The sequence below is a fragment of the Haliaeetus albicilla genome, chromosome 3 (assembly GCF_947461875.1).
Source record: "Haliaeetus albicilla chromosome 3, bHalAlb1.1, whole genome shotgun sequence".
Lineage (NCBI taxonomy): Eukaryota > Metazoa > Chordata > Aves > Accipitriformes > Accipitridae > Haliaeetus > Haliaeetus albicilla.
In genome coordinates this window covers 40,280,022-40,294,232 of record NC_091485.1, presented here as the reverse complement: position 1 = coordinate 40,294,232, position 14,211 = coordinate 40,280,022, and the positions used below count along the sequence as shown (strand labels likewise).

General features: G+C 37.1%; 1 protein-coding gene across 2 annotated transcripts in view; it reads right to left on the bottom strand.

Moving 5' to 3' along the window:
- C3H8orf34 (chromosome 3 C8orf34 homolog) overlaps window positions 1-14,211 on the bottom strand; it is a 180,146-nt gene that overhangs the window by 129,628 nt on the left and 36,307 nt on the right. The window contains exon 4 of one of the 2 annotated variants that reach the window (XM_069779489.1): window positions 7,939-8,067. The exons of the other annotated variant lie outside the window; for it this stretch is intronic. Coding sequence (XP_069635590.1) covers window positions 7,939-8,067 — 129 coding nt within the window. The remainder of the gene's footprint in view (window positions 1-7,938; window positions 8,068-14,211) is intronic. 2 annotated transcript variants of the gene reach the window in all.

Here is a 14,211-nt window from a genome sequence, read left to right as displayed (position 1 = left end):
AAATTAATTTTCAAAACAGTAGGCATCACACAAGTTCAGGTCTTTTTGAAATGGCAAGTCATAAAATCCCTGCCTGCTGCATTATTCCTGATCAGCTTTACAGTAGCTTAAAAACTTGCAATATCTTCATATGCTATACACACCTGAAATTATAAGGTATGTAGAAGAATAGAATGAAAGTTGTGAAACTTCAGAGATAGCTACCATTTTTGCTCTTATTTGTGGTCTTTGAATAATTATAGGAAAACATAACACAAAAAAATTAGTTGAGATTTTTTTTAAGACTTCTGTTTTTCTAAATGCACAACGTACTTCTGACAAGTCTAATGTGTACCCAGTCATAAGAAAATAAAATGCTACTACTTTAATGTGTGCCAGACTACCATTATTCAGCTCAATGGGAGTAAACACCTTATGCATTTTCCTAAACATCCAGAAGATGGCCACAGAGGTCCCAATAGCCAGTTTTCCTACTTGCCGAAGAAAGCCTTCTGGATTTGACATACAGGTTTTGACATACAGAATTTAGACATACTAAGACAACCCCAATGCAACTCTGACTAACTTGACAAAATTCATTCTCAGGATCGGTCTAGGCTAGGGAACTTGCGGATGGCTGGACTGTCAACCTCATAGTGCATCACAGGTTCTGTAACAAACTCCAGGACAATAATTATTCTACTATTATTAATACTGCAGCTTGAGCATGAACACAGGAATACCATATCATGTATCAACTGGCTAGCAGTTAACTGTCCCAATGCATTGTCCTATCCGTTGTAAATTAGGGGAAGCATATGTTCCCTCACTGGTGGGACAGGCCATCTCAGATGTACTTGCGTTTCCCATGGCAAAACCCTGTGCCATACTGCAGCTGGCAGCATAGTAAATTCTAGTCCCTGTCCCAGTTGCAACATGTATTAAACACAAGGTAAACTGAAGAAATTAATTGTTTCACACCATCCTCTGGTTGCACCAAACAAAGCGTTTCCCCCAGAAAATACGTACACAAGAACAAAACCAGCTCAGTCATTTCTGTATAGGAACTTTATAATAGATTTGTCATTGACTGTCATAATAGACATACTTCTATTATTTCCTTTACTTACACAGAGTCATTTTACAACTTTCAAAATTAGATGTATTTCCTCCAGTAGTAACTCAAGAGATTTTCTGTGAAGGCATATTGAATCGAAACCTCAGAGTTCTTGCCAATGAGGGGCATATGTCCTTATGTTATTAAACAACTATGTATCAAGTTTCTGTAGTGGTACCCACTTTGAATTAGGATAATATTCCTCCCAATATCTAGCCATATAAGAACAGGGGAAACAGTGTATCTACAAGGCACTACGCATTAACATATCAGCATACTATACATCAGTATAGTCACTATCTAGGAAACACAGATTTAATCTCTCCTCCCCATAGCGGCTCTAAAAAAATAAAAATAATTAATCCCCAGCAAAAGAATCAGTGCTTTAGACTTGCAGCATTTCTATATCCAAATATCTGAGTGGCTCCAATGGAGAATACAGGTTTCAGGATTAGGTTTGATGAGTAATGAATCACAGAGAGAAATAAAGTACCCACCAAATATTATGTCCCAGAAACTCTCCTAGGCCAAGGTCATCTCAAAACAGAAAAATCAACACTGCAGAATCTTCGTTTTAGGCAAAAGTGTACACTGCAGTAGGCTGGTTAAAGTGGGTAGCCCACAATGGCCAGTAGCCAAGGACAGAGTCATAGCTCACCCTTCTACTACCCCCTGAATGCCAACCCCCTTCTTCTAAGAACTAGAAAGTACCATACCTGAGATGACAGTCACACAAACCCCAGTTCTGCAACAGCATTAGGGAAACTTTTAGCAAGCCAAATACTGTTCCAGAGAAGGCCACTGTAACTCAAAAAGAGACTCTAGTCCTGAAGCTTACAGCAGGCTAGATCAGAATGGCAAATACCTCCACAAAGGTAATTAAAAATTTAACATCTGTAGGGAAAAGATACTTATAACTGAAGTAACAGTGATCTCCTGGCCATATAAGCCCCACTTCATAATTGAATAGCAATAATTAGGTTCACATTCTTCCTGTTTCAATCTCAGAAAATATCATTATTTTGTATTATTACTCATACATCACACTAAAAGCAAATGGATTTTATGAGCAAAGGCAGTATCGGATAACAGCTGCAGTACTGAGATAAAATTATCTTCCTTAAAGGTTTGATTGAGCTTATCTAAAAATGTCGATCTCAAAATAAATCACAAACATTGATCTCACACAAGAATAACATGGTTTTAAAGTTCAGCCTGAACACAAGAAAGGAAAAAGCCTCTATAGAATACTGATGACTAGTTTTGTGGTTCAATTATAAGAGCACATTTAGGGCTAGTTGCTCAACTGATCATGGATATGTCATCTTTACAGACTAAAGTCCATTTCAGATCAACAACTGTGTATGACTGAAAAAAAATACTAAAGTATTATGTCTTAAAACAATGCCCCTCATGAGGTGATTGATAAAAGTCTAGTTACATGTCATGCAGGTGTGCATTTGCAGTTATATCATCATCAGTTATATCATCAGGAGGGAAAATTCAGAGGTGTCTGAAAAATGTTAGTGGCATTCCATTCAAGTACATCTTCCATAACTGCAATATAAATCATTAATAGTTTCCTATAGTGTAGAAGCGTCTAAATGAAGCCCCATTCTGATGTGTTTCAGAGACTGCTAAATGCACTGAAGTAGTTCATGATATATATATTAAACTTCTCACATCCCACATACTCGCAGGTTCATCCACAAAACCGAGGACATTATTTTAGTGGTTTGTTAACATATTCTGATCTTTTTTTGAACTAGTTCTACCCTTATTGTTATGAGAGTTTTACTCCTGTTGCTTATCATCTTCCTCATAAAAGATAAACAAAACATAGGCTTTTACATTTCACTACTTTATCTTTTTCTTAAAAGGGTAAGATTATGCTTGTCTGTCTTAAGCTATGCATAAACAACATCAACCGATGTTGTCAACTCCATCAACTCCAGAGGGACTCAGAGGTCTTTCATTCTTGGAGATACTCAAGAGCCATGGACATGGTCCTGGACAACTGGCTCTAGGTGGCCCTGCTTGAGCAGGGGTGGGGACCAGATGACCTCCAGAGGTCCCTTCCATCTTCAGCCATTCTGTGATTCTACAATTCTTTATGGTTTCCAGCAATATTTTCTACTAGACTGCAGATGGCTTTCTTATTTACTATTTATTGATTGATTACTCCCCTTCCAAATTAAGAAACAAAACAGTACTTTTTTTCCTATTGGTTATAGCTAGAAAGCATTATTTCTGGGATTCCCTCCAACTAACTGACTTGGATTCATTACCAAATAGCTTTGGTTAATGTTAACTTACTACCATTTTCTGACCTTAGAATGTTCACTGAATTCAAAGCATGATAAATTTGTTTCTTCCTCTCTGATTTGTAGTATACACATGGCCTTAACAAGGATTCAAACATTACTAACAAAATGTTGGTTATCTCTGTTGAAAGGCTATGTGTAATTATGAAAAAGTACTTGTCTCACAGTAGAACATATTAATGCTGTTACCATGTGTAATTTGAAACATCCAATATGCACACATTTTCAATATGCACTCTAATACTTAACTGTTCATATAAAAGATGTAAAGTTGTTCACAAAGCAGGCAGACTTCACACCTACTTTGCAGCAAGCTCTTGCTGACTTAGTCCTCGTTTTTCCCACTCAAAACACTCATAATTCACTGGTTTCCATCTCTTGTTATATATTTTTACCATCCTCAGAAGATGGGGGGGTGAGGAAAGGTATATTCATGAGCAAGATCCTTAGCTATCCAGGAGATTTTAACTCTCTTTAAAAGGCAAACAGGCCAGAAGGGGAAATACAAGAGCATACATTTGAAACAGCATGGAACTTTTCTTACTTATGATCAGCTGATGGAGAAGGATGACAGTAATAAAGATGAGAGACCTTGCAATCAAAGAAAACAAAACATGCATGAGGCAAATACAGTATATTCCTGTATGTTGCTTCATAAACCAAAGCCTCCCCTAAATAGTTGACTTGATAGTTCAAAATCCACTTCAATAACACACAGCTGATTCAAGAAGCAAACAAAACCCAGGTTTCCCACATGGGTAGGCCTCTGGAAAATGGTATACTTAAATCACTAAGCTCCAACACACTTAGACCGTAATTATGGCAATACTCTTCCCCCGTCTCTCAAAACTTGTAAGATACTTTTAACATTGAGTGTGAAGTCACTTTTGATTTCTCAGATCTACTGCAGCACAGAATTACTCACATATTGTCTTGACGGGGCTTGGGAGGAGGGCTCCAAATATAAGGAAGTTCAGTTTTAATCACTAGGAGGACTGAACATAGGAGAAACCAGACATCCAAGTGCCTGAATCTCACCTTCCAAAGCTTTCAGGCAGTTCTAATTTTGTGTGAAGTGCACAGGTTTGTCTCACAGCAGGTATCTAGACTGCATAGTGAATGAAGCAATAGAAACTAGAGTTTAATTCACGGGCTGTGTCAGCTGCATAGCAGGCAATGAAGTCCTGGAAACTCACTACAAGATCCAAAGCTCATCTTTAAAAATGAAAATGAATTCCAGGACTTGATGGAAAATTCATTTACCTTCAAACATCTGGTTTTATGTGGCACTCTTCCCTGTTAAAATACTGAAGAATGAAACGAAAGGGTGCTGTAAAAAGCCATCAATAGTACATAGTGATCATTTGCATACTTAACTATTTGTTGAGCCCCAGTGCCTGTCCCATACTGCTTCGAAACAAGATTAGTATCAAATGAAGCATTAGACTCATACAATTTACGGACATGCTTGTAGAATTAAAAGCACTGACTAGCCTGCCCAAACCAAGCATTAACACTGGAGAAGGTAGCTATGGGACCTTGTCATAGCTTTTGTAAAATTCACCACATGGGATGCTTGTTCGGGTACAGCACAGAATGAGTTTCATGTGTCTTATACTTTCAAAGTTCTAGACGTGTCTATTCATTGAAACCCTCTAAAATACTTCCTATGTGCAATCTGTATTCTACCTTCAGAAGAACAATAAAACCACATTTATTTTCAATATTATAACTTTTCTTTTTTTTTTTTCCAAACTTCTCACATTTTTCATTTGTAATTTTTATATCATCCGAACATGGAAGAAATCACAGCAAAGAACAGATTTATTTCCTGAAGTGATCTGAAAATCAGCAGTACAAAAACTGGGAACAAGGACATACAGCTTAGAATTAATCTGATGCGTGTTTAAATGATACAACCAAAAAGGCTAAACTGCAAAATGAGTAACAACTATCAAAGAACAAAAAAAGCCACAAGAAAAGATACTATAAATACACTAGGAAATGAGGACAAAGTAAAATACAGAACTATTACATCGAAGAGAGGGAAAGCAAATAACAGAAGATACAAAGAAATCCCAGTATTCAATACTTTCACTGCTTCAGTCTTTACAAAAAAATTAATTGTGGCCAGATGCTTAATGCTAGTGATTTTAAGAGGAAAAACTGCAAACCAGATGATGGAAAGCTGAAAGATATTCTGATGACTTAGATACATTCAAGTTGGCAGAATCTTGTGAAATTCACTCTAGAGCACTTAACTAACTAGATGAGGAAACCTCTAATCCATTAGCAACTGTCTTTCAGGAACAGAGAGGACAGAAAAGGGCAAATAACGTATCTTTCTTTGGAAAAGAATAAGGGAATATGTGGAGAACTACTAACCAGCAAGCCTAAATCTGACAGCAGCAAGAATATTTGACAAAATATGTTAAATAAATAATTTATCAACATCTAATGGATAGGAAAGGTGGTAAGAACCAGCCGACATGAATTTATCAAGAATGAATCGCATCAAATCAGTCTACTTGCTTTATCAACTGGGAAACTTGCCTAGTGGATAAGAGGAGGAAGTAGATGTAAAACACTTCCAGCTATAATAAGACTTTGTTTACTGTCCTAGATGATACTGCAGTAAACAAATTAGAGAATTACATTCTAGGTGAAATCACTGCAAGGTGGGAAAAAACACACTTACTGAGTAGCTTTCAAGGGCTGGTTGTCAGATCTGAAATGGAATCATGAAGAGGTCTGACAATATTTCCATTAATGATCTGGATGAAGAAATAGAGAGCACATTCATGAAAGTGAACTTACTATCAGGCTGCAAGTGATTTAAAGCACTCTGGGGGGTAGGATTAAAATTCAATATTATCTTGATAAATCATCAGAAAACATCAAGTTCTGGCAAGAAATAGTGAAGAATGTTTCATTTGTGAAATAACTCTATGAAAACCTGGCTCCAGCAACACTGACCAGGTACGTTCACCTCCAGTCCAAGCGTAGGGCCCAGAAGAGCTGCAGTGTTTTGCACTTCAGTTAGAAAACTTTGTGGCAAAGAGCGGTACAGAATGCTGCAAACTGTATTTTAGATATAAGGAAGCCAGAGCTCAGTGGAACCTACACAATATGCACAAGGAAAGACAAAGATGTAGGATTGAAGGATGGATTTAGTCCTTTATTATTGAACTCTCACATCTTGTTGGTTTGCATCTCCAGACAGTGAATAAATAACCCTTTCTGAAACTGAAAAAAAAAAAATAAAAATCTGTATCTGTTTCTGTATCTGTGTTAAGCTTGGTTACAAGTCTCTAAAAAAGAAAGGCTTGAAAACAACACTTGCACCCATCACAGTAACATGGTCAGGCAATAGCGGGGCTGCAAATCAGAGACCCTGATTGGAGGTGCTTTAGCTCCTTAGAGGCAGATAGACCAATGTACTAGAAATGTATTTGAAAAGAGCCCTGTAACTATACTACTATAATTAATATAAATATGAAAATTTCTCAGAATATCATCGTTGAGATCAACCTAAAACATTTGGGAGAGAGGGAATTTGGGCAAACTAGTTTTGGGTACTTGACACAATTTGGAAAAATGTTGAATCTCAAAACTCTCCACAAAACAGATCTTCCATTCTTCATTCAGCTCTGTTTCTGACCTCACCATCTGCAATTTCTCCAGTGAATCAGGAAGTGCCATGGATAAAATTTAATGAGAGGAGAAAGAAGTATTTCTCATTCAAATGTCTCCCAGACCACACTGTACTAAGTTTTCATGTACCATGGCAGAGAGTACTTTTCATACTTTGATAATTGTTAGTCATGTTTGCTCCCACCGATGTCCTTCAGAATTCTCTTCTCCAGGAAAGGGGGGGGGGGGGGGGAAGCTATTCCAAATCATATCCAGTAATTCTCAGAGCTACTCCTTATATTAGCATGTTATTTTTGAAACGGCTCCTGTTTGACTATGTCTTTTACAGGATAATACTTGGGGTTTGTTATGAAATAATTGGGTACCATGTTTTTGAGTATTTACTTGAGATGCTTTAAAATATTTATTTGAATTGCTTTTGGAAACTTGAAGGAAATAATTGAGGATACAAAATACCTAATTGTTTTTCAATGACAGGTCTGATCTCCATCAATGAGGTTAAGGTTTCACAAAGGTTAATCCAATCTAACTGCTACCACCCAGAGGAGCAGTCTCACTGCTGCATGTTCCCACCATTTTCCTTAAACCAGCCTCTTGTGTTGATCTTTTTATGAGCTAATTCAGCTCACTAAACTGGCAGAAAACTAATGTAACAAAAAAGGAGATACAGGGGAAGTAGTTTCAGTCAGCAGGAGAGCTGCTAAATTATCTCAGACATTCTGTAAACCTCATCAACAGGAACGTAACTACTGATGTCAATGAACTTGGTCTTCATTGAATAGAAGACCACCTTCTTGATACATATTTCCAAATTACAATTCAGGCTGCATGGTTACATTAAAAAACTAAAATCAATCAACTTACTGCGAGACAGATTCTCAAGGGCTTTTCCAAGTTTTTTGCTCTCTTGAAGAATATGATTTAGTTCATCAAAATCATGGTTCTCCGGTTTTGTCCTCCAATCCCATTTAGGATGCTCTATTGACCTTGGCACTAAATATACACAGATATATAGATGAAGTTTAGATTTGGTAGTTCAGACTCCTACAGTAGAAAAAAAGCTGCAAAATGACAAGTACCCTGAGTGGAAATTACTTAACTATCCTCCTATTTTAACAGCTGGAAATATTTTCTTTGGTCAACGTGAAGTAAAAATGAAAACATCTATGAACAAATCCATACTTGGGATGATTCTTGCAACTGATTTAATTGGTAAACAGGAATAATTAATATTAACAATTAAAAATTAATAAAAATAATGCAATAACATAAAAATGTAATAAAAACATTGCATATGAGGGTACTTCATTTACGTAAAATAGAATTGTGTGTCCTAGGGCCAATAAGGAAAAATGTCAAAATGAAAATGAGTAACTGGTACTTTTAGCTTTGCTAGTCATTTTATCAAAAAGAAAGAGAAATATTTTACATAAAGCTTTTAAAACAACAAGTATATACAATCTTTTTTTACAAAGTCATAAAATGTAGATAACAGTTCATAAAAACAGTGAAACAAAATATGTCCCTATTGCCCATACTGTACAGCCTGTAATCTTTATTCTGATACTGAAAGTAAACAAACTCGATCCTTGGGAAGCACAGTCCTGAGCTTACAGTCTCCTACTCATTATCTATTACCCAAAGCTTTATTTCAATTTTAAAATAAGTTTCTCAACTGCTGAGCTAACTTCACCTACAGTGGCAGGGAAAAAGAGAAGGAGCTTCTGAGATATGCAAGACCCATAATGAACAGGTCTGCATTGACCAATGTGAACCTTTTGAACAACTTGTAGAAATGAAAACAAAAATTATGCTGTCTCTGGAACCGCTGTTTAACATGTTCTTTTTGCCAGTGTTCTGAACGAAGTGATCTGCTGCCTTTGCCACCAAATGCAATTGTTGGGTCATCTCCAAACATGGCATTACCATGCTGAGAACTGCACTTGCTGGTGTGAAGATGATGATGCCTAGTCCACATTCCCAACAGAAAGGGCCAGTTGTGTTTCTCAATGGTTGCTAGCTACTCACTTAAAAATAACTTCAGAAACAAAGCCTACAATGTCCAATATAACCTGGACAGCTCTGAAGTTTTTATTTACTATTTTGACAGTTGTCAACTAATTTATGCTTACAAACTTCATTTTCATTTACATGGCAAGAAGGAAATTTGCAGACACCTACAGACTGTGCAAAAAAAGCAGTATCTTATGATCATTTGAATTCCAGAATGCTTTTATGATGGTATGGGGAAATTATGCTCAGACTTCGAGTTCTGGTAGCTACTGCAAAATGTATTAAATAACTGTTGCTATTGAAATTTGCCTTATTGCTGACTGCCCTCTGTGTGAATATAGAATCTGCTCCACTTTGGATCAAGTCCATGAGGGAAAGTTGAAGTTAAGTCAATATCCATCCTTTCCAGGTAAAGAAATGGGACAATGGTATGTTTCAGTCCTTCCACCACAAAGAATGTGATTCCATCTCTGTAGACATAAACCAAGCCATCTTCAAACTGGACATCTATACTGGGTCTAACAACTCAGAGTATATTCTGATCTGTTAACATCCACTCAGGAACCTGGGTAAGTATTAGGGAAGTTAATACATTAGACTGCAATTACAGACGTTCTCAAAGACAGAAGACAAAGGAGACATTAAAAAGGACCTTCAGAGATAAGAGTAGGAAGAAAGAGACACAGGAAGCCTCAATAAGGAGAAGAGAAGAGAGGGGCAAGTTGGACTGTCAGAGTCCGGTTCTGCTTTGTGTTCAAAAAAGCCAAGTCATGTATTTCCTTCTGAGGACAATGGAAATAATGAGCTATGGTGGTTCCTAGTGAGTATATACAGGCCTTAAGGTATTAGGGTACGACTAGCCTTTACTCAGATGGACAGCTTGTAATTTTCATTGATACTTTTAAATGCCGATCCTTTAATTTATAATTCCCTGGTTTAGGAACCACTATGTTCATTAAAAGTTATCTAAATTTTTGTGTGACCAGAAATTGCCTCTGTTCATAGATCCTAGCATAATTAACTTAAATTTAATAGCTCAACTTCAGTATTTCTCATCCTTTTTCATATTTAGAGAAAACAAAATGTTCCATCTAGTATTTTTTCTAAACCTTTACTAACTGCAAATATAAATATTTAGTAAACTAGGAAAGACATTCTATAATAAGGTCTCTCTATTTTCGCTCACCTGTGGTTTATATTGAGATCACATGCTCCTTTATTGCCTGCTTTTTGAGCCATCTCATCTTCTCCCTTCAGTGTACCAACAGTATATTCCACAGCATCACTCACTCTATCCTACTAGCAGTTTGACAGACTTTTCTTTCCGTGTTCATACTGAACTCACCACACCACAGAAATCTCACAGTACCACCAAAATACAAAGAGGCAATAATTTAATATTGTAAAACCATGTACAAAGATGACCAAACCATAGAGCTTCCAGGTTGCAGAAAATTTCAACAAGCTTGGATTTGAAACAAACCACATTTTTCAAAATACCAAAAGACAGTATTTTTGAGAAACCATATGATTTTGAAATAAAATTTGTCATGGGATAGAAGCTGAGTGAAACAAATATAAGTTCTGCTCCACAGCTGTGGAGCTTCCAGGATCAGCAGCTGCCGAGTATATGGACCAACCTGCATCAGGAAAATGAGAGTATCAAGGCTCTATCCTTGGAAAGTAGGGAAACTCGCTCAGGAGACAGTGGTCTGGTCCCTAGTTTCAGAAAAATGTCCCACAAACACAGGAAGCTTGGACTGCATCTCACTAGATGGATGGTAGGAAGCCAGTCAAAAACATGGTGGAAATTTGCTCTGCATGCTGGTGTACTACAGTCTGTGTTTCAGTGAACCATTTCATACTTCAGTGAAAATGTATCAAAACAGATATGCTGTCATGGAACATTTCTGAGTTTCAATAGAATTTGTTTCAACAATGAGTCTGGCTCATTCTATTGAGCCAAAACTGACGGGAAAGTTAAGCAGAATTAGAACTGACTGAAATTTTTATTACTTCTAGAGAAGACATAGTTCATCTTACTTACCTACTCTTCCAACTACTGAACTGATACTAAAACTAAAATCTACTTCATTACATCATATGGCATGTGTCTGTTCTTCCAAGGTTCATTTTCTGCTTGCTTACAAACATTTTTAAAATATAAACTTGTATCTTCCCAACTACAGGATAAACAAGCACTGGTCATTTTCAAATGGATGGCTTTGTGTGAAGCATGCAGAACTGTATAAAGACCATATGACCCTTCCTTGAGATCTTTTGAAATATATGATTCTCTTCTGTATGTATGAAGTCCATTATATATCATTTCCATGCATATGTCACCACACATTTAGGAAAAACCTTTCATAATATGCTGACCTTCCTCTTTATTATACTCACTCATTCCTCAAAATCATCATATCAGTAATTTTAAATCCCTCATCACATTACCTGCCTCAACCTCATCTGTTACTTGAGAGATTTATATAACACTTTATCTTGAAATTATTTGCCTACAATTCAAAAGATTTTTTACCTCTACATCATAGCATTTGTATAGAAATATTTAGGTTTTGCCTTTATGGAGCTGAGATTTCCCCATCTCATCTTAGAAGACTGCAAAGACATGCTTTCCAGTATTTCTGATTTTCTGGTGGCGTGCCCCCCCCAACAACTGCACATCAGATTCATTCACAGATGTGTTATGAATTCTGTCATAAATCAGCAGATTTATTTTCTACTGGATGATGGTACAAGATCAGTACTGTTTTTAGCTACATATATGTGCCTTTTCAAGACATGATTTGCAGACAGAATCAGACCAGTTGCTCATTAAATCCTATGTTTCATTAATACATTGTATGACCATCTTGCATCTCAAAGAACAAAAAAAAATGTGTTATTATTGAGCATAAAATTACTCATGTATTTAAATCTTGCAATAGCATGCAGATGAGAGTTCTTTGATAATACAGCCAAACTGGTTTACACAGTCCCTGGATATTAAAAGGCTAAGAGAATGATAGCCTACAGTCCTAGACTGATCAAGGGCAATCAGAAGTACCCAACAATGCAATTGTAAATGGGATATGGTGAGAATGGTGAACTGAAGCAGAATGAAAGGATGATGTGTGGTCTGATTTAATATGGAGGTGGTGAAGAGATCACCCTACTTTTAGGTAAAGTAGCTAGCTAGGAAGCAGGAAGTCTGTTTCACAAACTATTTAGAAACTTCCAAATTTGTTGCTCTTCAAATACAGAATGTGATCATCTAAACATTTCATTAAATACATTTATATACACACAAAAACACAGGTACACACACACGCTAGGAGCCCTAGCTTCAAGCCTCTTCCTTGCCAGACAACAACAGTAGCTTCTGCTTAATTCTGGTTTTGCACACACCAAACAAGTGGTCAGATCCCTTAGATACCAGGGTTTCTTGTTTGTGTGTTTGTTTCAGGTGTGACTGAGATTGTAACAGGCAGGAGGAGGGACAAGAGGAATCTTTCCATTAAAAAAGTTGAATGAATAAGAAAGAGATATCTGTGCAGGAATAACATGCACACTGCAGTCAACATCAGCTTTGCTGAAGGAAAAAAATATTTCCGAATTAAATAAATCAATTCTCCTGAAGTTTCCAAAGATTCCTATGAAATGGCAATTCTCAGTTCTGAATGAACTTACAAGTTCAGGATCATTTGAACAAGACAGCCATAAGAAAAAAGCTCTGCAACAAAACATATTACAGCTGATGGACTCCATTAAATTTTGGGTTTGTTTTGGCAGTTTTGGGGGGCTTTTTAGGTTGTTGGGTGTGGGGGGTGGTCTGTTTTAAACACAAATCTGAGAGTAAATCTTTAGGTCTCAGCAGGCCCAAAACATTCTGTTTCTCAGATGAGTCCTTATTAGCTCTTTGGAGAGGCTTTGGAAAAAAACATACACCATCATCCAAAAATGTTTTGAAGTACAAGCTGAAGGCACAAAACAAATGGAATATGCTGTGCATGTCTGGACAGAGCAATAAATGGCTTCTGAACATGCTTCCTTTCTGCTGATCTGAGTGGTTGAAGGGGTACACAGTACCCACTGATTCTGGCATAAACCCAGCAAAAAAAAAAAAAGTCAAAAAATGTCAGTATTAATTTGGCTGTTGACAGAAAATAAGAGAAGCAAGATATGGCAAAAAAGGACATGGCTGAAACCAGCTTCTGTGATAGCAATTAAAAAAACTGTAGTTCAAATACACAAGGTATTTTCAAAAAGCTGCAGAGACAAATATTTGCAGGGATGAGTAAGTCATGAAAATAATAAGAGGAATCAAGGTTTAAAACAAAAAAAAATATGAAAGAGTGTAAACAGAAAAGCATGGAATCAGAGGATAATTAGGCTGGAAAGGACCTCTGAAAGTCTTCTAGTCCAACCTGCTGCTCAAAACTGGTCCATTCAGGGCAGGTTGCTCAGACTATCCAGTTGAGTTTTGAGTATCTCCCAGGATGTAGATTCCACCGTCTCTCTGGACAACCTGTTCCAGTATTTGACCACCCCTCAGAGTACAATTTTTGTTGCCCCTTGTCCTTTCATTATATACCTTCAAGAAGAATCTGGCTATATCTTCTCTACCACCCTCCAGCGTAATAGTTGATGTTGACAATGAAATCTCCCCTTAGCTTTCATTTCTTCAGGATGAACAAACCAATTTCCTTCAGTTTTTCTTTGTCCATCACATGCTCTAGCCCTCTCATCACCTTGGTGGACCTCCACTGGACTTGCTCCAGTATACCATTGTCTACCATGACATTCTCCAGATGCCATCTCAAAGTGCAAAATAAACACTGCTGGCTATACTCTTGCTAATGCAGCCTAGTATGCAGCTCACCCTCAGCACTGCAAGAGCACACAGCCGCAGCTGGTTCATATTCAAGTTCTTGTCCATCAGCACCCCAGGTCTTTTTATGCAAAGCTACTTTCTAGCCATTCAGAACCCAGTTTATAATACTGCTCAGGGTTATTCCATCCAAGATGCAAGATTTTTCATTTGCCTGTGTTGAACTTCATGAGGTTCCTCTCAGCCCATTCCTCAAACCTGTTGAGGTCCCTCTGAATAGCATCCCTGCTACT